This window comes from Anser brachyrhynchus, assembly GCF_964034855.1.
Source record: "Anser brachyrhynchus genome assembly, chromosome: 13".
NCBI lineage: Eukaryota > Metazoa > Chordata > Aves > Anseriformes > Anatidae > Anser > Anser brachyrhynchus.
The window spans coordinates 15,779,154-15,802,565 of NC_137708.1; the positions used below are offsets into that span (position 1 = coordinate 15,779,154).

A 23,412-nucleotide genomic window follows, 5' to 3' on the forward strand; every position below is an offset into this window, starting at 1 on the left:
CCTCCTGGCTGGGAGACCTGGCCAAACCCCCATGGTGATCCCACCTCCAGCGCACGGTACCCATTGCACATCTCTTCTCCCATTCCCAGTGCTCAGCGCTGGGCTCTGGTTTTCACTTGGTCAGACAGCTTACTTGGGAAGGAAGAGTGGCTGACTGCTGTGGGGGACTTCAAAGCCGCAGCACCCACAGCTCAAACAACAAAGTTTCAGCAACAACCAGAAAATTCACACCCTTCCATACTTGGCTGTAACTTAGCCCTTTGCTCACAGACGTTCGAGGTGGTTTTCAGACCTTCCTCCTGCAGTTCAGCCTGCAGGTGTGATGTGTGATCTCCATGGCTTTGGGTTGTAGGCCCGGGGTGATGGGTCCAGCCGTGCCACCTTCGCCCAGCTCCATCACCACCCTCACAGTGCTTGGGTTGGGCGTTTCCAACCACAGCTTTTGCACGACTAAAATCACATCGTAAGTCTGGGCTGCAGCATGAACCCTTGCTATAAGACCTGTTAAGTTTGATGATGAGAGGCTTGGCATCATCCTTTGTGCAGAATTATCCCTGCTTTCCCAAATCACTCCACTGAGATTTCGTAGTAAGCAATTACACCACTCCGTGCTGTATAATAAACCTGTGCTGCTAAAGGAGTGCCGCTGTGCTCTTCAGGTCAAAATGAGCTTCTTTTGGTTAACAGACACAGGGTTAGATCTAGGCTTTCAATAATGAACTGGAAACAGGTGTTTCCCATTAGCAGTGCATCCAGAAATGATAAGCAATTTCTCTGGCTCCTGACTGCTGAGGTCTTCAAAGTTCTGACAGAAAAAGGTGAAAAGAGACAGCGGGCAAAATTAACAGATTCAAAGGGCCCATTGGAGAGAGACTGCTCACATGCTGCTGCTGTCAAGTACCAACTCAGACATCTGCATTACCGTGGATCATTTAAGAGTCAGCAGAGCATCTGTAAAACGTGAGGTGAAAGGAAGAGTTTCAAGGCCAGCTGGTTTCTGCCACGGTTACTGCATAGTCTGCACATCACTTGTAGCATTTCCCATACTATAAGCAGCACTCCACCCTTCCTGAGCATCTGAGTTTCATCACAAGGAATTTCTCCTGACCCATCCGTCTTCTCTTAAAATTGTGATACTTTCCAAATATTCCAGACTTGCTTCCACCTCATTCCTTCTGTGACTTTGTGTTGCGCCACGAAGCAAAACGAAAGCCCCATGAAATCCCTCTATGTCTGCATGATCCTGACAGTTGTGGTTTGAACTAAAGTGTTTAATTATGTTAATCATTAACTCCGGGTAAGATTTTTTTTCCAGTTTACTTAGCTAAAGGAGCCTGTTAAAATAGCTTCTATGTTTTCATGTAGCTAAAATGGAAAGAAATGAGGAGCTAAAACGGTAAATGGCTTTCAGCTTAGCGAAGAAGAATTTCAGGATGGCAAGCACAAAACTGAGAGATGTTTGTCAGGGGGAGGCTTTGCTTTCACTGAAAGATTGCTCTAGGGAGCACGAAAAGCTGAACGATTCCGAGGGGACAGGACACCAAAGAAAGATGTGGGCGTCACTGCAGGGCAAAAGGAGATGTCCAGAAGGGACCAGAGGGCAAGCAGAGGCAACTGAAGGTGTGTATGCAGTGAGGGAATGAATTCGGGTGCACAAATTTAGGCAGAGATGGACCCTGTAGCAAACTGTAGGTGGTCGGAAATGCATGGGTGGGAAATTTACCTCCCCAAACCCTCAGGTAACTCCTTTCCTTCCTGTGTGCCATCAGATTAACTCTATTTCCCCCCACATGGTGAGTAGGTCAGCTTCCTCCCTCCCCCCGCTGCCTTCAAATCAGCTCAGTTTTTCTCCACACACCCTCTGTTCTACTCTCCACCCCGTCCTTGCCATGATGCACATCATGTCTTGCAGCTCCCTAAAAATGTTCATTGTCCTGCAGGCATTTAAGCAGCAATCCCTGAGCTTTTCAAGAGAAATGAATATAGCGCAGCAGAAGAATCACAGAATTGTAGGGGTTGGAAGGGACCTCGAGAGATCACCGGGTCCAACCCCCCTGCCAAAGCAGGTTCCCTAGAGCAGGCTGCCCAGGGAGGCGTCCAGACGGGCCTTGAATATCTCCAGAGAAGGAGACCCCACAACCTCCCTGGGCAGCCTGTCCCAGTGCTCCCTCACCCTCGCCGTGAAGTTCTTTTGCATGTTGGGGCAGAACTTCCTGTGCTCCATCTTGTGGCCATTGCCCCTTGTCCTGTCCCCACAAACCTCTGAAAAGAGGTTGGCCAAATCCCTCTGTCTCCCACACCTCAGGTATTTATACACATTGATGAGATCCCCTCTCAGTCCTCTTTTCTCCAGGCTGAACAGACCCAGCTCTCTCAGCCTTTCTTCGTAGGGAAGATGCTCCAGGCCCTGTATCATCTTTGTGGCCCTCCACTGGACTCTTTCCAGGAGATCCCTGTCTTTCTTGTACCGGGGAGCCCAGAACTGGACACAGTACTCCAGGTGAGGCCTGACCAGGGCGTAGTAGAGGAGGAGGATCACCTCCTTTGACCTGCTGGCCACGCTCCTTTTAATGCACGCCAGGATCCCATTGGGCCTTTTGGCCACCAGGGCACACTGCTGGCTCATGGTCAACCTGTCGTCCACCAGGACCCCCAGGTCTTTCTCCTCAGAGCTCCTCTCCAGCAGGTCGTCCCCCAGCCTGTACCGATACGTGCGGTTGTTCCTTCCCAGGTGCACAACTCTACACTTGCTTTTGTTAAACCTCATTTGGTTTCTTCCTGCCCAGCTCTCCAGCTGGTCCAGGTCTCACTGAATGGCAGCACAACCTTCTGGTGTGTCAGCCACTCCTCCCAGCTTTGTGTCATCTGCGTATTTGCTGAGGGCAGACACTATTCCCTCATCAAGGTCGTCGATGAAGATGTTGAACAAGACCGGACCCAGCACCGACCCCTGGGGAACACCACTAGTCGCAGGTCTCCGGCCGGACTCTGTGCCGCCGATCACCACCCTCTGAGCTCGGCCAGTCAGCCAGTTCTCAACCCACCTTACTGTCCACTCCTCCATCCCACACTTCCTCAGCTTTGCTATTAGGATGTCATGGGAGACAGTATCGAAAGCCTTGCTAAAGTCAAGGTAGATGACATCCTCTGCTCTCCCCCCCTCTACCCAGCTGGTGATGCCATCATAGAAGGCAGCGAGGTTGGTTGAGCACAATTTCCCCTTGGTGAATCCATGCTGACTACCCCTCATAACCTTCTTCTCTTCCAATTGCTTGGAGATGGCCTCCAAAACAAGCTGTTCCATCACCTTTCCAGGGACAGAGGTGAGACTGACTGGCCTGTAGTTTCCCAGATCCTCTTTCTTGCCCTTCTTGAAGACCGGAGTGACATTGGCTATCTTCCAGTCTTCAGGCACCTCTCCTATTCTCCAGGACCTTTCAAAGATGATAGAGAGCGGTTCTGCGATCACCTCTGCTAACTCCCTTAGCACACGTGGATGCATCCCGTCAGGGCCCATGGATTTGTGTGCGTTGAGCCCACTCAGACGCTCCCGAACCACTCCCTCATCAACCAGGGGGGAGCTCTCTATTTCCCAGACCCTTTCTCCTCCCTCCAGGGTCCAGGAGTCCGGGGGGGAAGAGTCCTTGAAGCAAAGACTGAAGCAAAGAAAGCATTCAGTATCTCCGCCTTCTCAGCATCTCCCATTACCAGGACACCCCCCTCATTCAGCAAGGGACCCAAATTATCCCTAGTCTTCCTTTTACTGTTTACATACTTTAAAAAACCCTTCTTATTATCCTTTATCTCTTTTGCAAGAAACAGAACCCGCTTCAGGCCTAGAGTCACAGGTGGATGTGACTTGTCACTGAGTTTTTAATACTCATTTTTACACTGTTCCTTGCCTCTTCTGCCATCATGTGGCCAGCGGATAGAATGAACACAAAGAAGCCATTGGAGACACATTGATTTACCCCTCTCAGATTTATTCCACCTTTGATGGGTAATACAGACTTATCAAGATTGCTTGAAATATAGGTCTTGTTAACCTGACCACTTTATAACTCATTTAGTAAAATAAATCACCACTTACTCCATTTCTTACCTTTGAAAAATGTCTTAAAAACACATACAGTGGTACCCTAGTGCACGGGGAGGGAGAAGGAAGCAGTTCATCATTTATTGGCTGAAAGGATTGAAAGAGCTGGATTATAAAAACTGACCCGATATCATTACAGCAAACAACCTGTTCCGCAACAAATATCCACATCAGACTGCAATTGCCAAGAAGTCCTGTTTCCACAAATAAAGCTTTGCTGCTCACAAGATGCTTAGGAAGAACTTAGTCCACTTGGGAAGTGGGGAAGAGGGGGAACGTAACACTAAAGAAAGCTCTCTCCCCTCCCCATTTTATTATTGAAGTGGCTAAATTAAGTTGAACACCTATGAGAAAGTGTGTCTGCTACATTCACGGTGGATAATTTTCCCCCAAACACATGACACAATCACCTTGAGGACTGTTCTGGCTTGGAGGTGGCTCAGAGGAGGAGTTTGGTTGCTGAAGACCACAGCTCTTGGCAGCCCCACACCGCTCAGCGGGAGGCAAAGATACCATAACCACGTTCCTCACCAGAAAGGCACAGGTATCACTACAATTGTCAATACAGTTTGGTCAGTTCTCCCTTGTGCTAGCCATAGTCCTGCATGCTCCACCTTAGGGCAGCAGCGGATTTTTGGCTTGCAGCTGATAAAAATGGAGATCCCCTGCACAGAGGAAGGTAAAGCTGATCTCAGTGACTAAGGGATGGGTTCCGCATGAACCCAAATATTTTTCCCTCTTATTCTCAGGGAGCACAGGGAGACAAGAGCAGCTCAGGAACCCTCAACAGGCTTTGAAATACTCACCAGGCTCTTTTGTCCCCTCCTCTGTCAATTAACAGAGGCTGATTTTGTCACGACCTCTCCCCCCATGCTCCAGGCCATGTCTTCACCCAGAAGTACAAGGTGGAATAACCCTGGAGCATCTGAGATGGGTTGTGCGAGATGCGTACATAACCGCAGGGGGCTGCTACTTCAACAAGATTAATGAAGACTTTCAAAACTTCATACTCGAGTTACGCTGGCATAACTGGCATCTAAGGAGAAGCTATAAACTAAGTGTTTGGTAAAGAAAGTACACAGAAGTAATGTATACTGAAGGCTGCTTGAGGAACCCACTGGCTCAGCCTAGAGGAAAACTCAAGCTCCTGCCCATGCCTGAGACTGCCATCCACAAGCCTTGTGAGAACAGGACCTGACAGAAGCCAGCTCGCTCCAAGCCTGCTGCCACATGGCTCAGGTTTCACTTCCTTACGTATCCTCTGATCAACAGCTTCCTGAGCCTTGGCTCTGAAACCCCTTTCAACTCCTGATGGCTGACTACAGCAATGGCTCACTGCAGACAGGGCATGCTGCAGAAGACAGCATAAGGTAGCTCAGTCCCTAGGAACAGAAGCTTTTAAGAGTGCCTTTTCAGAGTGCCTCCTAGCACTTGGATCTATACATGCAGTATTTAGATTAAATGAGGGCAGCAGGTTTAGCACATGTGCATCTGCACTGCACTTGTACCTTAGGCATAACAGCATTTTGCTTGCACAGGAAAGCCAGGAGTGAACAGGACCAGCCCTGTTTTAAGGTCCAGTCAGAGCAGAGTGGATATCCCCAAAGATAAGGAAGATCAGAAAAATAAAACCTAAAATCTCCTCTTGGTTTTACAACTTCAACTTTTCTAGTGATATGGGATTTATTTTTGTTCCTTACGCTATGGTTGTTCAGTGTGCCAAACTCTCCAATTTAACCTCCCTACCACCATGAGTTGAAAGGCACCTCTGTGTTTATTACCTTCATATATAGAAAAATCTGGTGAAAGAGTCAGCCCTGTCCAGCAGCCAGTGTAAAGATGCCCTAAGACAAATTCCTTCTTCAGAAAAGATGAAGGAATAAGCACAGTGGGAAATCTGTCAGTAAACACTGCAGCTGTTGAGCCTTGACTCTCAATATAAGCATGGTGCAACAGGCAGAAAGAACACCAGACAGCATTACATTACTGAGATCAAGAAAACATGGGAAATACGCCCCTCATCCAACACAGCCATCTCTCCTTCGCAACATGCAGATGTCACTACTTCCCCCTTTCCTTCTATCCTAAGCCTTTTCAGAAATACCCTAACTACAAGAGCTTCTCTTTCCAGGCCACCCATCAAGCAGCACGGACTGTATCAGTGCCTGTTATAAGGGTATGTAGTATGTTTAAGAGGAAAGAGTTCACTGATACATGCCAACAGCCCTCCGTTTGAGTAGTGGCACTTCCATCAAAATAAGGATTTTCTTTTTCCCTAGAGACAAAAAAATTTCTCTAGAAGTTGTGAAGTCCGGCCTGGGGTGAGACGAGACCCCAGGTATATCCATTCTGCTCTGCTATGCCAAAAAAAACAGAAATGGCAGCTGACAGAAAAGGCTGAACAACAGAGAGAAACAGATTTCAGATCCTGAAGGCACTTGATTAGAGGAGCACTTCACATCAATAGGTGCTGGGAGCACTTCTCACAGCGTGATTAACCCCGATTCACTGAAGCTGAGACAAACCGGCTGGCTGGAAAGACCAGGCTGGGTGCCCAGACAGCAAGAGCTGAACCTGCTCGGACAAAGGCAGAATGCAGTCCCATAAAGCTCCCATGACCTTTGGCTTCCACCTGCTCCCTCTCCCAGGCAGGCAGAGAGAACTGCTCTGAGAGGGTGGAGGTGTCTGAGGTACGTGCAACGTCTTCATCGTGGTGACACAGCAGCACGGAGCCCTGCCTCCCCGCAGCGGGTGGCCAGCGCTAGGCTTGCAGTCCCAGTAAGCGTGCGGTGTTCAGCACATCGTCTCTCGTCAGGTAGCAGCCACAGAGCTGGCGGTACCCTGTGAATGCTTCCCGCCCGTGCAGGACGCGCCAGTTGTCTATAAAGAGTGCCTGCAAGGGAAGAGGAGAGGTTGTCAGGACGAGGGTGACCACCGCAGCTGAGCCAGGACCCGCTGACACGACAGGTCCTGGAGCTGGAGGTCCCCAGAGCCTGGAAGAGCGGGCAGGGACACACCACCAACTGCACAGCCTCCCCATTCAGCATGAAACTGTACGCAGATGTCTGATATGATCTAGCACAGCTGTAGTACCTGAAGCCAGCAGCTCGGCTCTGCTGCTAACCATAGGTTAAAACAGGTCAGCTAGCAAAGTATTTCTGGGTCATTTCTTTGCTTTAGTGCTGCAGAGGTTGGGCAATAGTGCACCAGCAACAGGAACTGGCCATCTTCAGCCTCCAACGTGTCACTTTTCCCCAGGCATCCTTGAGAACAGAGAGCTGTAGGGGCTCTTTGATGTGAACATCACTCTTTCATGCCTGGGGCCCTAAGTTCAGACTGAATCTAGACCCACCTAGACCCTGTAGGAATAAAAACCCTTTCAAGCAGGCAAAAAAACCCTTTCAGCAGCAAGCTGGTGGAAGAAGCCTCTAAGTCTGTGAATGAAGCTCTAGCTCTTCAAGCTCTTCCAAAACTGCACCCAGCATCGGCCTTTCATACTCAGGGCAGAGCTTTTCCCTTTTAGTCCCAAGACATGCTAAGGCGTTTCCAGGACAGCAAGGAGAGCTCAGGTCTCCTGTGATCTACTGGCATTGTAAGGATTCAGATATAACCTCAGAACAGAAGTAAATTCAGCTTTCCACGTGCCCTTTACTCTTCCATTAAAAGTAGATTTTCTGCTTCTGGAACAAGTCAGAGGCCAAAGAGTAAGTGCTCCCAGCCCCTCTGCTTCCAAGGGTCCTCGTTCAGTGACTGAAAATATCTTCCTCCTCTCCCCCGGTCTGGGCTAACTGTCCTCTGAGGCTGAATTTGAATCAATTACTTCTACCTTGCCTGGAAACTAGCATTCTTTCACAAAAGTAAGAACACACATGCAACAGATGCCATTACTGGAATACAAGGCACCTTAAAACAGCTGTAAAGAGGGAAATTTCAGCACAGTGTTTGCCTGAAGCATTTACCTATGCGGCAACATCCAGAAGAGCACCCAGCCTCCCTGCCCGTACCAAACACATGTGAGCCTCTGAGTCCTACCTTGCCTGGCTTCAGTTTGACCCACAGCTCATTTTCAGGTCTCCTGAGCTCGGCGGTGAGTGTGCGGTGAGCAGTGTACCAGCGATGTACAACATCGTAAGGCACAGTGTTGATGACTGCACGATCGTAGTTATTGTATCTGGAGGTAAAGAAGACAGAAAAAAGACTGCTTATGTGGCCCCAAGAGTAAAGTGCAGCAAGGTGTTCCCAGAGGGAACCTCCGAAGAGGCAGATTAGCCAGCATCTAAGGGAGGCTACGAGATGAGTAGGCAGGTTATGCTGCAAGTGCAGGACTTCTGGGAGACTATACAACATGTGGATCAAGGGAGAGTTTGCTGCCACCAGTTTTTGCTGTTTTTCATGGAAAGCTGCCACATGCTATCTCAGTGTTGGGGAAGGAAAAGTGGGCATTAAAGAGAAGCCCATCAGCAGCGAGGTATATTGAAAACTTCTTTCCTCACAAGAAATGAAGCCCACGCAATCTAGCAGCTTGCTGTCTGGTCAGCCAGAAGCTCAATGCTATTAAGGAAAGGCCAGGCTCTAAACAGAGGCAAGCTGCTCACTGGGATAAGGGGACACTAGTGCCAGCAACTCGCACTAGCTGGCGCTACAGACACAGCAAAGGATGAGATTAAGTGTTTTTTTTAGCATAAAAGTGCAAAATAGTGCTAGGTGACCTCCTGTGCTAAGCCAAGATGGAATTTCAAAAAGCAGCCCAAGCTACCTTTTAGAAGGGGACCACCCTGTGTTCTCCTCGTCCCTCGCATGCCAAGCTAGCTTTTAGAGACTTTTTGAGGAGAGCTGAATCCCACTGCCTCTCAAATGAAGTAACATGAGCTTGGACACTTCACATGGGGCAGGATCAGGGTCACTCCAGGGAGGCTCTAACGACTGGCAGTAGGATGGGCATTTGCTCATACCCAGACCTAACAGTGCTGCTCCTACAAAACACACACAGTGGCAAGAATGTCTGAAACCAAGCCCTTGAACTAGCCCTGAGTGGGGCAGAGGGCATGGAGCTAAAGGTAACAGGAGCTAAAAACAAAGCTCAGCAGTGATGCTCATCTTTGTATCAGTGGTTCCGACACTTCCTCAAAGGCAACATTACAAAACCCAGGAGGAAACACATGGTGTTTTTGTGGTTTCACCCCCTCCATCAAACATATGTTGGCTTTCTGCCTAAATTTTCTTCTGAAAACCACTACATTTTGACAGAACCCTACCCCTGTATGCACAAGGCCTCCCTCACACTGTGTTACCTGATCAGATAAAGTTCGTTGTTCCAGGGATAGACGTTGAGGACTGGCCCAACTCCGATCATGTGGTTGTGACAATCTCCCACATTCTCAACATACTCGTGCTTCAGTGGCACCTTGCTTAGCAGCTCAAATTGATCGGGGGCTTGCCGGAGAACCTGCTCCGCCGCATAGAAGCCATCCACCAGCAGCGTCCGCCCGCCCGTCCCCTCGTGCTTGAGGCAGTGAAACACTTGGATGCTGCAGGGGAGAGAGAATCCAGAGCACAAAAGAAAAGACCTCAGGTGTCTGTCCTGTGGAGAGAATGTGCTTCCCCAGACCCAGACTAATGTAGACTGATGCATCTGCCGGTTACGACAGGCTTATCTGTAGTCTCCTGCATTTCACTAAGACCTGCTAAGGAATGGAAACTGCCCAGCAAGCAGCAGCTCTGCCTGATGTTTCTTCAGCTCTCATACATTTTGACTTCTGAGAAGAGGGCTACTGCCTACACCATCTCCAAGATCAAACTATGCGAGCTGGGAGACTTCAAGTGGTGCAGGCACGTGTCTGCCAAGGTCCATCTGGGCAGCAGGACGGAGAGGTTCAAAAGCATAAAACTAACTTCCCGAGAACATCTCCGAACAAGAGGGCAGCTGAAGACGTGCTGGTGGTACTACTGAGGTCTCCAGCAACTACAAGGGGAGCTCAGGGTGGCTCTCACACAAAGGCACATAAATCAGGGTCTCTCACAGGTGATCAGGATAAGCCCCCTGAGCCGACTTGTTAAAGACCCCTTGGGAAGCCTGGAGCAGGGGAGTCCTGAACATGAAGCCTACCTACAGGGGCACTGCCTCCCTGGCAGGAAGCTGTCCAATTCAGCTAAACAGCTTTTGCTCTTTTACTTTTCTGAAGATTCTTTCTTTCTTTCCCTTCATCCAAGCCTATTAGACCTTGCATTCTCAGGAACAAACACCCAGGAGCTGCCTTGAGCCGTGTACTGCCAGTTTTCATGGTGTACCAAGTTCACCTGTCAGAAAGACAAATGCAACCTTTTTGGGCAGCCTTCATCTCCTGATCTCCTTTGAGGCCTCTTAACCCAGTCCCACAGCAAGTGATGTGGCACAAGCTCCCAGTTCCAGCCTCACCGGCACCTTTTCACCTCAGCTCAACGAACCCTTAAAACCACAGAAGATTCAGAATAATTTCAGTCAGTCAGTCCACAAGGACGGGAGCTGAGGATGCCCAAGCCCTCGTGGCTCTGCTCCTTGAAGGCAACCACCTTCTTGTGCAGCCTGGAGCACTGAGAAAGTCTCTTTTGAAGGCAGGCTCTTTGCTGCCCATTGAGTGAGATAAGTCTTTCCCCATGTCTTGAGGAGTTCCTCTCCTCTACCCTTTACAAAAAGGTAACTCGAGACCCGTCAGATTTAGCTGATTTCACCCAGAGTGGCAGAGAAAGCAGACATTCAAATTAACAAATCTTTCTTGAAAAAAAACACCTCCTTTCTTCTAGAAGCAGGTCAAAGACAGTTTAAAGAGTTTCAGAATAAGTCTGAAGCAGTCTGAGCAGAAAGGATTTCTGGTAGAGATGGGGGCTCAGGAAAGCAAGAAATTCATGTTCTTCCTGCACAACTAAGGTTTTGCAGGATTGCAAGCATTAACGGTTAGCCCTACTAGCCTGGTCCACACTGTCATTGTTTACTGCAGATGAGAATACACCTACCTGAAAGAAAGGGAACCTTTCCAAGTAGAAAATAGCTAATGAGCTCTATAGATCTCACACTGAGCAGCTTAATCAAAGTATCTGTAGGCTGAAGCTCTGATTACTAGTTACTTCAGCATTTGACTTTGGGGGAGATTTTGTGAGCTCCTAAAACAAGTCAGGCAAGCAGGTAACTGCACAGGCCATGAAAGCACATGGGCTCTACAGTCAGCTGTTCACTGAAAACACAGGAACCAACTAGATCAGTCTTGAAAGACGTGGCAGGATTTAAGATTTATGTATCTACTTCTAGCACACTAAAAACTGCTTACCTTGCTTCTGGCACCTAGCTGCTTCAGAACAAAAGCTACCACCCCCAAAAGCTTTGTGCTAGGTTGTGCATGGGCAACCAGGGTGCCTCCTTGGGTAGCACGACCCTTCCTGGTCTGAAGGGCTGCTCCGAAATCCATATGCAGGCAGTAGATCCCACCCCTTGGCCCTCCTCTACTTTTCCAGCTCTGCCTCACAGACCTTTCCCATTAAGATGCTTAGCAACTTAACGGCCTCACTTGGGAAGAACTAATCCTGCCCTAGGGCAGGAGGTGTAGACTAGATGGCTTCTCCTAGCCTTTGTATTGCTACTTCCATATGAAGTCACAGTACTTCCATCAGTTCTCCCCCAGGGCCATTTCATTGATTCTTTTCTTCATTGAGATGAAAGCAGACACACAGAAAAAGAATGAAGGTAGAAATTAAGCCTCCTGCACTTTAGTGGGAATCATGATCAGGGCTGCTGCCTTTCTTTCTCCAACCAGGTACAAAACTTGCAGCCCGGAGGCTATATTGGAAAAGCAGTTTGCAAACTAGCATTTGGGAAACAACTGTAGCTACAAACTTTTTTTTTTTTTAAAGCACAGACAGGCGTGAACTTTGAAGGGCTGGAGAAGCCTGGTTTCTGACTACCTACAGGGCTGCACTATTGCCAAGATGCAAATCCCAACCAGTTTGAAGCAGAGCGACCACACAGGGCATACGTGAGGACAGCACGTACACCTGGTACCACTCATGCAGCTTGGGAGGGCAGAGACAGTTGCTGCAGGCTGTGCAGAGGCGAGCTGCTCCCTCCTTCCCCAGAGGCTACCACTAAAGCTCTGCCAGTAAAACAGACAGTGCTGATGTGGGTGAGGAGGGCTACTTAAACCACAGCAAGCGCCAAGGAGCAGCCAGCCAGGGAACAGCCAACTCCTTCATTGCCTGCATTCTGGAAGACCTTGGAGTTCCAAGCACAGGAAAGACTACAGACTACCCCACTCCAGAGGAATCATGCAGGATCCAGAATTACTGTGCAACTAGTACCACTAAATCCCATCAGCAGAGCTGGAAACGCTGAAGTCTAAACTGCATCACCGTGAATCACGCCTGCCTTCTGCGCTGTGTGTGTGGAGCAGCAGCAGCAGCACGTACCCGCAGGGCTCCTGGAAATAGGTTGTGTCGGTGTGCCGATCCAGAGCCAGCTTGGTGTAGGCAGTGTCTCCCCGGGAGAAGTCGGAGGTGAAGTACCACATTCTGCCATAAATGGTCTCCCTGCAAGAGAGGTGGGCAGTTATCAGAGTGCTGCAGGGATCAGCGTCGAGGTAAAACAGATCCTCTCTCTTCCACTTGAGGTTACTCCCCTTTATCTTACACACAGCACGTACAGAGTGAATTCAAACAGCAAAGCATGCCAAGTTAACAGGATTCACACTGTCAAAGAGATGGTGCTTCTAATGCCTCCTCCTACTATTCAATTTCTTTCCTCCTTCAGAAGACTGATGGCAATAAGTCTTCTCCTCCTCCACAAATACACAACTTCACTCTGAAGATCAGCCCATCAAATCAAGGAAACACTGAGCAACATTGGGAGTTACCAGAGCCCAGGTTTGTACTTTGTTGTACAGGTCTGTACCTTTGCTTGTACCCACCTGGAGTACTATCCCCATCTCCGTTCGTAAGATATTCCGCTTTCACCCACCTCCCCCTACAATGTGCATGGCAGGAAATAGGGAGAAGGCAAAGACCTGGTAGCAACAAACAGTACTCGGGGGCTACAGGAGGAGGTTAAGAAACTGGAGAAAAATGTTGGCTGGATGTTCCTCGAGACCTTTATTTCTATTTGGAGTGGCTATTCATCAATAGAAATCCATCCTCTTCTAATGGACCATGGCAAGTTTAGCTGTTTGTGCAGCTTGGATAAAACTCAAAACTCAAACCCAGGCTTGCCATGCTGTTGGTGTGTTTTAAACACAGAAGAAAATGTTTCCCAGTATTTTTCTTTAGTGAGAGCTACAAATTGTTTTTGATCTCCCTGGCTCCCAGGGCCAGGGCTGACCTCCTAACCTTTCAAGTCATAACAGGAAATGTCTCTCCTTGCAAAGCTCAAGTCTTCCCAGACAGGCTACTTCCCTCAGTCACTCCTCTCTCTTCACAGTCCCACTATCACAAAAGTCATCGTATGCTCCTGAGGCAGCTCTGTAACCTCGTGACTCCAGGCCTCCCCACAAAAAGAGGCCAGATCCCACAGTGCAGGACTGCGTCTCAGTTCATGTGGACTGGCCAGGGACTGTACATGACCCAGACCCTTCATCTGCAAACCAGGCCATACTGCACAATACACAGGATATGAGGGCAGCACCTTTCCAAAGAAAAAGGAAGCAACAGCCTCCCATTCATGGCTCATCTACAAAGCTGTCTGTGGCCTTCCTGGGGCAGCCCCAGTTACCTGATTAAGCTGATCCTTTCTGCTAAGATTTGCGTGTCCTCTTTGGTGGGAGTGACATTCTCAACAAAAGCGATCCCATACAACAGGAAGTTTTGCAGGAACTCCTTCAGCCCCTCGTCTGTCTCCAGGAAGCTCCGGCAGTCGACGGATGGGACCTGGGCTTGGCGGTAGATTTCTGCGTTCCAGAGGATCCGCGGGTGCATGACCCGCTGCTTCTGCCCCTCGTAGCTGTTCTTCACCAGCCATTCCAGCCCGTACCGCGTAACGTGCCCATCCGGCCCTGTGGCAAATGAGCAGGGTCACAGTCGCTGCAATCGCACCGAACAGACAGAGAGATCACAGCCACTGCAACCATCAATCTAGGACAATCCCCTTCTAATTTTGCCTAATGACAGACTCTTTTGAACCCTGATGAAAGCTTAAGTATTACCTGGTTTAGGCCACAAGTCCTACACGTATTGTCAACAACTCCAAATCCAGGCCTAAGCATTTCTACTTCAGTGGTTTTGTTTTCTAGTGACAGGACACTGAAGAAGAAGCACTGATGACAATCCCACAAACGAGAGTACCATAAATCAAAGTAAATTGCAGCAGAACAAAGAAAGCAGCCGGGAAGCAGAGGAGAAAGGACACAAGATGTGAATTCTAATCAGAGACACCAGTTCAAGTAGGACAGGGTAAGGAGAAGAAAGTCAACCATTTCTTGATTGATCTCTTCAGTATCTGCACGGCTCCCACGTTCAAACAAACCAATAAACTACCCAGACACTGGAGATGCACTCAAGAGGGGAGGGAGGAGGTAAGGGGGAGAAGAAAACCAGACATAAATAAGGCTGAGTTGTGTTTACAGCAACAGCCCTGCTCAGAAGAGCAGTGTTTAAGATCTGCTTAGAGCTACATCTCCTCCCAAAACAGCTCCTGATTTAAGAGATAAGGTTTACTAGGAGAGGGCAGCCTTAAGAGCAGGATCTATCAACCAGCCTCCTTCCAAACAGGGCTGGCGGTCCGTGAAAGATGGGCGTTTTGATACTCACACGTGAGGAAGAGTGTGGTCTCATCCACTCGGACAGCCTTGGGTTTGATTCCCAGGTCCACGCTAGCTGTGTCCAAGCTGCGCTGGTTTGTCTTGGCGTTGTAGCAGGAAGCTGAGCGGCAGTGGTCCCGCAGCCAGACGAAATCGAAGCGCATCAGCGTGTTTGCATACCTGAGCTCTGCAAAGAGAGATGGGCACAGAAGACGCTCTTGTGTGAACAATGAGAATGAAAACATAACAGGAGAACCCACAAGTTACGATCCCACTTTTAGGGGACGCAGAGGCTGTTAGACTTAGCACCTCTTTGTGCAAGCGAAGCTAGCTTTTCACTTGAAGACCATGCAAACTACTGAAGAAATGAAGAATAACACTGTCAGTGATCTTGCCATGGTCTCCCCTCTTACCAAGTCCACAGACAACCTCATCCTGCAACACGGAGAAGAAGCGTGGCTAACAAACACACTGGTCATATATTTATGTCTATCTTCTCTCTTCAACAAGTAAATTTGGAGCTGCCCAGCAGCTGCTGCACACAGCAAGGTTCCCTCTCTCCCTCCCATGTAGGTGCAGACCCCATCACACCAATACAGATAAGAATCAACCACCAAATCACATCGACATGCAAACTAAAACACACATTAGACAACACCATGACTTCAGCACAGAGCTTTGATACCCGTTTATCATTGCTACAAAGCCTCACCTCCTTGTTCCCTCCTGGGACAGCCCAAAGGCCTTCAGAGGGGGGGTCAGAGCCAGCATGGACAACAGAAGAGCCCTTGCTGCTCTACTGCTGCTCAGCTTTGAGATCCAAGTATCCAAGGGATGAAAAAACAACATCCTTTTTCAGGGGGTGACTACATTGGATAAAACACTCAGCAATTCCCTTTAGAGATATGCTTACAAGGGATTCCACAGTACCAATGCCTTCTGACCAGCCTCAGCAAACATCACCGGGCTGATGCTGCGTATCTGCAGGTACCAAACGAAGCAGACCATGGAGAAATGTGCTTCGGTTGCTAAGTTGTCTCGAAAAACCAGAGGACGAAGCAGCATTAGACTGAGTTTATAACTGGCTTGCTTACATTAACGCATACATTCCTTGCCTTTTCCTTAAGCTGTCTCACAGTGAGGGATGACTGGCATCAAAAAGCCTTTCGTGCTTGTGCCATCCAGCCACACAAACAGGCTGCTTACAAAACTGCTCTGAACTACTGTGTTTCACACACTTGTTTTAAGGAAAACCTGCAAGTGGGGGCAAGGCAGAGAGCTGGGAACACACTGAACAAGCCACCCCACTTGCAAGTCACAGCCCCGAGCATTACACAGCGAACAACTGATGGACAGGGCAAGATTCAGATGCAGTCAGAGTTCAGGAATCGCTTGATTTCTCAGTTATCACTGCTTTGTTTCTCATAAAAGACTTAATGCCAGCAGACCAACCTGCTCCATCCTGCCTTTGGGAATTCCTAAAGGGAACGTAAAACGCAGACTCCAGCATGCACCCCTCTAAAAAACCATGACCTGTTTCAGAAGAGAATCACTACTGGGAAACAAGGTCAGGAAGACCTCGCTCCCCTCCCCAGGAAGCTCAGAAGCAGGCTCAAAACCACACACCTACCCAGGTGATCGCCGTGCAGCTGCCAGGCACAGCTCAGGGACTCCGGGGCCGTGTGATGGCAGCGAGCCACAGCAGCGGGGACGGTCCTTGTGCCGCGGGGAAGCCCCAGCAAGCCATGCCCGGCGCGTCCGCTCCGCCAGCAGGGCAGGCCCAGCAGGCACGCCAGCCTCCGGCACCACATCCTGAGGACGAGAAGAAGGAGAACAAGGTGAGACAGCTGCGCTGCTGTTGCTGGTGGCATCACGCAGACCACGCGGTGATCGCTGCAAAATTTCGGTCAGCTGCAGCGGATACTTCTGTAGACATCACCAACACCCAGGAGGGCCGTGAAGCTGGCAGGTGAAAACTGGCTGCCCTTAAAAACTGGGTGTAATGGAAGCAGCAAGGAATTAACCATTAGGGGAGTGATGACTTTTTTAAAACAAATAAGCTAATCCAATCCAAGCACGCCAGTTGGAAACAGAAGGAGAATAGAGAAGGGCATCTGACTTATTTTGTGACCACCCTAATCTCCAGCAGAAAAATAGTCCTGAGAAGAAGTAAATGAGATCTCAGGATTTATCACTTCCAGAAGGGACAGCTGCGTGTTCAATGCTCTTTACAAAACACTGGCAAAACCTCATCTGCTGCAGGTCTTGTCCCCTCGTTGGCCTTCCCAATACGAATTTCCCCTTCCTGGACAGAGCTGACCAGGGAAGCAGAGAAAATCGACCTTGGTTACAGAAGCAAGAACTAGAGGAATCCAGTAATTAGGTCAGTTCTAGAAAAAGTAAGCAAAACAACGAGGAGGAGGAGGAGAAAGATCTCTTTCTGCCAAAGGGCACAGCCAGCACGGAACAGTAACCAGCCACAGTTAACTTTTGACCAGAGATGAGAAGGTGACTTCCCACAGGCTGGTTTGTAACACTTCAGTGCAATCAAAGGCAAAAACCCTGCAAGTTTTAAGATGTGAAACCACGCTAAAAGCTCTGTCACGTGTTCATTAAGTTCCAGAGGACAGGTCTAAACCCAGCAGGATTTCAACAACGCTTTGATCTGAAGCACGTACAAATGCAGTATCGCTGGACAAGACACAGGCACAGGAAAAATTTCTTATCCCAGTTTTCTGACTGCCCTTCACTTTCTATCTGGAGAGCACAGGCTGGTGCCTCAGCTGTCCGACCTGCTTCTCCCCTTCATAGCTGACTTACTGCAGAGACATCAAAAGTTAGTAAGAACAGTAAAATCGGCACAGAAGTGGCATATTCACAGAAAACAATTTGCTGAGTAGGAAATAAATAGACTGAGAACTCTAGGAAAAAAAAAAAAGAAAGTGAAAATGTTTTTATCAAGATAATGCAGTTTGAGAGCAATACGCAAACCACTGAGTTCTGCAAGGTGCTTGGCCGCAGTCTGCACAAGTCACTAACAGCTTTAGAGCTGCAGAAAGAAAGCTCTGATTTCTGTGGCTGCTGAAGTGCAATATTCCCACCTAAGTGGACTGCTGGGAACCTGGCCGTGCTGCAAATCAGCTGGATTTGATACACAAACTTAATAACTAAGTGAAGGAAATTTGCAAGAGGACCTAGAGAACCAGGAGTTATCTGGTGGTTATTGGGTTTACAAAGTTCAAAGAAATGATTTAACTCACCAAGCCATGAGTTACCACTCACAAAGCTCAAGACCACGCTTTGTGAAAGAAAAAAAAACAAGGTAAGACTCACTCCTTTTTGGCTTTTGGATCTCAAGAATATCCACTAACTCAGAGGAGATAAAAAGAAGCAGGCGTGTGCAAATAAGCTTCCTATCTCCTCACGCAGGACCGTGCAGGACACAAAGCTGATAGGAAAAGCTCATCTATAAATCCATTTAGAAAGTGGCCTCTGCCTGGGGCAGCTCCAGCCATAGTTATCTTTCTGCACATGTTCTTTTTATCTCTGTCTTCTTCCAGTATCAAAACTTACCAGAGGATAAACACAGGTAAAATGGTAAGTGACCCAGATATTTAATCTAATCAATGAGACCTCTTGCTTCTCTGCTGTTCTTGCTGGAAGCAGACACCACAAACAGCTCAGAGAAGCCATAAATTAAATCTTTCCAAAAGACACTAAAACTAAGAGGAGCTGAACACACACACACAAATCTACATAATTAGAGAGAATTTACATTTTGTCTTTGAGCTTGTTTAACCAAAGCTAACAGCTCTCTCCTGACTGAAATCAGTTATGTGAACAGCTCTCTCTTTCTCCCACTCCTCCTGTTCACCTCATGTCTCCACTTCTGATCTTTATGTTGTCCACATCACACACACCTCACCTGGACACCAGTGAAATGCACCAGCTGCAAGGTTTCAAGACCAAATTTCCCTTTAAATCCATAAAGAATAATCATCAGGAGGAAGAAGACAGTAAACTACCCTTCGTGTAAAGGCAAACTGACTTTCACAAGGGTGAGATCTTCTATTTCCAACTCTGCCCCTCTGTGAAAGCAAGACAAGTTCCTGTGCAGACACTGTACGGAGCATCGTGCTTGCCTCATCTTATCCGAGACTCCATCACCTGGTGAATGAGTAGAGGTGACAGGCTGAGCAGGTAGCACAGAGCTGCAGGAAAGGCAGAAAACTTGAATATATTGTGATTTGAAGAACACTGTAAGGCTCCTGAGAGCATAAAGATGAGAAACATGCTGTGAGAGGAGGAGGAAGGAAGAGCCTCACGAGGGGCTCGTTAGTCCAGGAGACTTTCCTCCCAGTCCCTCAGTAGTCTGCTCACTGCCAACGCAAGAAGCATTTGGAGTAACCAATTGTGCTGTTTAAAGCTCTTGGAAAAAAAGCCACAATTCCCATTTTGAGAAATAAAAACATACCGAGTTGAACAAAATTAGTAACCAAGTATTTTCCATCTATATATATATATATATGGAAGGACGAAGAACTCTAATCTGTGGACTTCATCCAGCCTTTAGCAAAAACCTTCCCAGAGCATCGTGAGAGCGGCCTGCTGGTGTTCAGCAAGCCGCTCTGCTGCTGTAACTGCTGGAGCTGTGAACAGACCTGTTTCATCACTCTGTGACAGCATGCCCAGCCTGTTTTTCAAGCTTATTTGGCATCCGAAAAAGTTATCTATTTTCCATTAAGCATTTCAGAACGTCCAGTCTCTCAGTCTAAAGCAAAGTTTTCTGATCTGTAAGAAATGCACAGATTTCAACAGCACAAAAACCCTTACACACTTGGCTCATTTTTTAGTCTTTCATTTCTAGTAGCTTTGGAGGAGGCACCCAAACACCACGCAGTGCCAATGCATGAGCGACAGCAGCCTTCGAAAAGGGGACACTGACAAAAAGGGGGGCTGCTGCCCCAGAACCAGCTGAGGGACACGAACTAACCCAAGCGATGAACCCCTGCGGCGGGTCAAGTCCCCTGGAACAGGAGTCTCACACACACAGACGCTTCTTTGTCAGCAGAGCTTAAGGTTTAACAGCCCAAACTGGCATAGCTTACCTATTAATTACAAAAGAAACAAAAGGCAGATTGGCTGTCCCCTGCTGAGAAAGGCTCCTGCCTCCCCCGGCAGGCCTGCACTGCTGTGGCAGACAGCTATATTAGATCTCAGCTGTCAGGTATCAGATTCCCCTTCCAGCCCTTCCCAGCAACAGAAAATTTTCAATTAAATTAAGCAGCCTAATGAAGACATCACAGACACTGCCAGCTTCGCAGCTACTTCATTTTCCTAGAAGTAAAAATCAATTACCTGCTCCCCCCAGGTTCAGCACCAACAGCCGGACTCCAGACCCCTTCCTTACTGCACCTTCTTCACCTGCCTCGAAGGCAAAGCCTCCCGCAGGGCTCGAAAGCTTTTCTGCAGCACGGGAGCCAGCCCCCGCGGCGTGACCCCAGTAGGGACGCACGCTTACCGGGGTGAACTGCTATCAAATCATTCCCTTTGACCTCTCTGGGCCCTGAGCGGGGCCAGGCAGCGCTCCCAGGCAGGGAGGGGATGCCATTGGGAAGGGAAGGGGAGAAAGCAGCTCTGCTGTGAGGCACGGCCGGCTGCCAGCCTTCGTTACCTGGGCCTGGGCGAGCTACAGGAGGGCGCAGAGCCGGGGCCCGGCGTCCGAGGGGCCGTGCCGGGGGGTGCCCCCGCTCCTGCCCGGGCCGCCCCCGGTGGGCATCGCTCCTCCGCTGCGGGGCTGGGCGGCCGCTGGGGCTGGGCCTGCTGCCTTGCTGGGGGGGGGGACAGAGAAAAGGATGAAATTAAACCAAAGCGCCCTGCCGAAATTACACCCAAACCCTGCTGAAATTAAACCCCAAAGCCCTACAGAAATTAAACCAAAAAAAAAAAAAACCTACTGAAATTAAACCTAAACCCAGCTAAAATTAAACCAAACCACCCTACTGAAATTAAACCTTAAACCTGCTAAAGTTACACAAAAAAACACTACTGAAATTAAGCCAAAACACCCTGCAGACATTAAGTCAAAAAAACTGCCGAAATTAAACCCAAAACCCTTCTGAAATTAAACCAGAAAAAAAACCCTACTGAAATTATACCAAAAAAAATCACTACTGAAATTAAACCTAAACCCTGCTGAAACTAAACCAAAACACCCTACTGAGATCAAACCTAAAACTTGCTGAAATTAAACCAAAAACCCTGCTGAAATCAAACCTAAACCCTCCTGAAATTGAACCAAAGCAACCTGCCGAAATTAAATCACGATACCCCGCTGAAACCAAACCCCAACCCTTCCGAAATTAAACCCAAAACCTGCCGAAATTAAACCAAAAACACCCTGCCGAAACCAAACCCAAACCCTGCCGAAACCAAACCCAAACTTGCCGAAATCACACCAAGACACCCCGCGGGAATCAACCCCCAGCCCTGCCGGGATCCCACCGAAGCACCCTCCCGGAGCGACCCCCAAACCCCGCAGAAATTCCCCCAAAATGCCCCCGGCCCCCCCCGGCCCGCACCCGCCGCCAGGCGCCGCCGCAGCCCCGGCCCCGCCCCCCGCTCCCGAGGCGGGGCCAGGCCACCGAGAGGAGGGAAGCCGCGGCTAGAGCGCCGCCCGCCATCGAGACGCGGGAGGTCTGAGAGCGCCGCCATAGAGACGGGCGGGCGGCCATAGAGAGGCCATAGAGCTGGCGGAAGAAGGGCAGAGCGCCGCCAGCCGGGGAGGGGGGAGGAGCTTCCCTTGGCTCAGCCTAGAGCGCCCACAGAGACCATAGAGAGGCGCGCTGCCGCATAGAAAGTCGCGGGGAGGCGCGTGGCGCATGCGCACAGCGGCTGCTCACGGCCGCCATCTTGTGGTGGGACGGGGGCAGTGGGGTTGGTCCTGGGCCTGGTGTTTTGGGGCGAAACCCCGAGGTTTTGGCGCACAGGAGCCCGGGGCCGCGTGTGTGGCCGCCGCGGGTCGCGGGGTGCGGGCCTCGGGAGCTGTATCTGGAGGGGGGGCTCGGGGGTGGCGCTGGGGGCATGGGGGAGCCATCATAGACGTAGGGGTATTGTAGGTGTGGTGCTGGGACCCCTCAGGGCCATACAGGTGTTATAGACGTGGTGGTGCCGTAACCCGTCATAGACAGAGCGGTATTACAGACGTGGTGGTGCTGTGACCTGTCATGGACATAGAGATATTATAGACACGGTGGTGTCGTAACCTGTCATAGACATGCAGGTATAGGTATGGTGGTGCTGTAACCTGTCGTAGGCATATAGGCATTATAGACATAGACATACAGGTATTACAGACGTGGTGGTGCTGTAACCCGTCACAGACACACAAATACAGATATGGTGGTTCTGTAACCCGTCGTAGACAAGAGATATTACAGAATCGTAGAATCATCAAGGTTGGAAAAGACCTTCAAGATCATCTGGTCCAGCCATCCCCCTACTACCAATGTCACCCACTAAACCATGTCCCTAAGCACCACAGGTATGGTGGTGCTGTAACCCATCATAGGCATACAGATATTACAGCCGTGGTGGTGCTGTAGGCAGGAGGTGGTCCTCCCTCTGCTCATCCCATCAGCAATTATCCCCCTGATCCTCTTCCTGCAGGTGCTCTGGGGGCCTTGGCCGGAGTGTCCAGGACATCTCTCAGCTGGGGACAACCTGCAGTGGCAGCGGTGCTGACGGCAGAACCTCCCCAACGCCAACAAACCGTGCTGTAATGGATTGCGCCCTGATAGTGCTGATCCCAGGCATTGCCGCCGTGCTCTGCCATGATTTCCCCATGTGGTTTTCCAAAATTCACGCCTCCCGAGTCCTCGATGTTCCCGTGCTGCCGCTGAGCGGTCGCATGTCGCCACAGCTCTGTTTTCCGAGTGTGTTTATTCAGGAAAGGGGTGGGGGAGGCGCCTGGAACAGGCAGAGGAGCTGGCAGGGATCTGCTGCTTCCCAAAAGCTTGGTGCAGCTCCCAGAGGAGATAAACAAGTTAGTCACTCGGTGAGCTCACGGCAGAGGCATCTCGGCCTCCATGAGAATTTGTCGCCGGCCCTTCCTGGGCTGCTGTGTGCCCAGAGGAGGGGGAGAGGTTGGGGATTTGGGTGGTGGCAGATCCCCGCGGTGTCTGCTGGCTGCGCTCAGGATCAGGACGTCCTGGGGGAGTTTCTCTCAAGGAGTGAGCACGGTCTGGAGCTCACCAGGCTTCGTGGTCCCACCTGAGGACGTGCCCAAGCCACGTGGCCTGGGCGCGGAGGGTCTCGGGTGCTGGGAACGAAAGTGCCTGGGAGCTTTCTGGGGATTTCCCAGCGAGAGTCGGGAGCTGGGAATTTTCTCTTCCCCCCCCCCCCCCCCCATCCGTTTTCCTCCAGCAATGCCTCTCGCTCGCTCGCATGCTCCTCGTGGGGTCACGAGCGGGTTTTAAAAAAAGCAGCGGCCCACACAATGCTCTTCCCTTCCCCGGCCGGGTGCTGGTGACGAGATAGCGCATCCGGCCCCGAGGGGACAGAATT

The 23,412-nt window shown here is 49.8% G+C and overlaps 1 protein-coding gene across 6 annotated transcripts; it reads right to left on the reverse strand.

The window, feature by feature from the left end:
- Nucleotides 1-3,962: 3,962 nt before the first annotated feature.
- On the reverse strand, nucleotides 3,963-21,597 carry TMLHE (trimethyllysine hydroxylase, epsilon). Of its 6 annotated transcripts, none has more exons than XM_080554169.1 (9): nucleotides 21,429-21,597; nucleotides 20,522-20,678; nucleotides 16,478-16,659; nucleotides 14,858-15,034; nucleotides 13,824-14,103; nucleotides 12,530-12,649; nucleotides 9,388-9,624; nucleotides 8,129-8,267; nucleotides 3,963-6,989 (listed from the first exon to the last, which is right to left on the reverse strand). In XM_080554169.1, the coding sequence occupies exons 1-9, from the start codon at nucleotides 21,559-21,561 to the stop codon at nucleotides 6,858-6,860; spliced, it is 1,557 nt and encodes a 518-aa protein (XP_080410295.1). In that variant the 5' UTR covers nucleotides 21,562-21,597; the 3' UTR covers nucleotides 3,963-6,857. The 6 variants fall into 6 exon arrangements, with proteins under 6 accessions (XP_080410295.1, XP_080410299.1, XP_080410298.1 ...); XM_080554173.1 differs by having other exon boundaries at nucleotides 20,206-20,678; nucleotides 21,429-21,475; XM_080554172.1 differs by lacking the exon at nucleotides 21,429-21,597 and adding an exon at nucleotides 21,295-21,421 and having other exon boundaries at nucleotides 20,206-20,678.
- Between the last annotated feature and the right edge of the window lie 1,815 nt (nucleotides 21,598-23,412).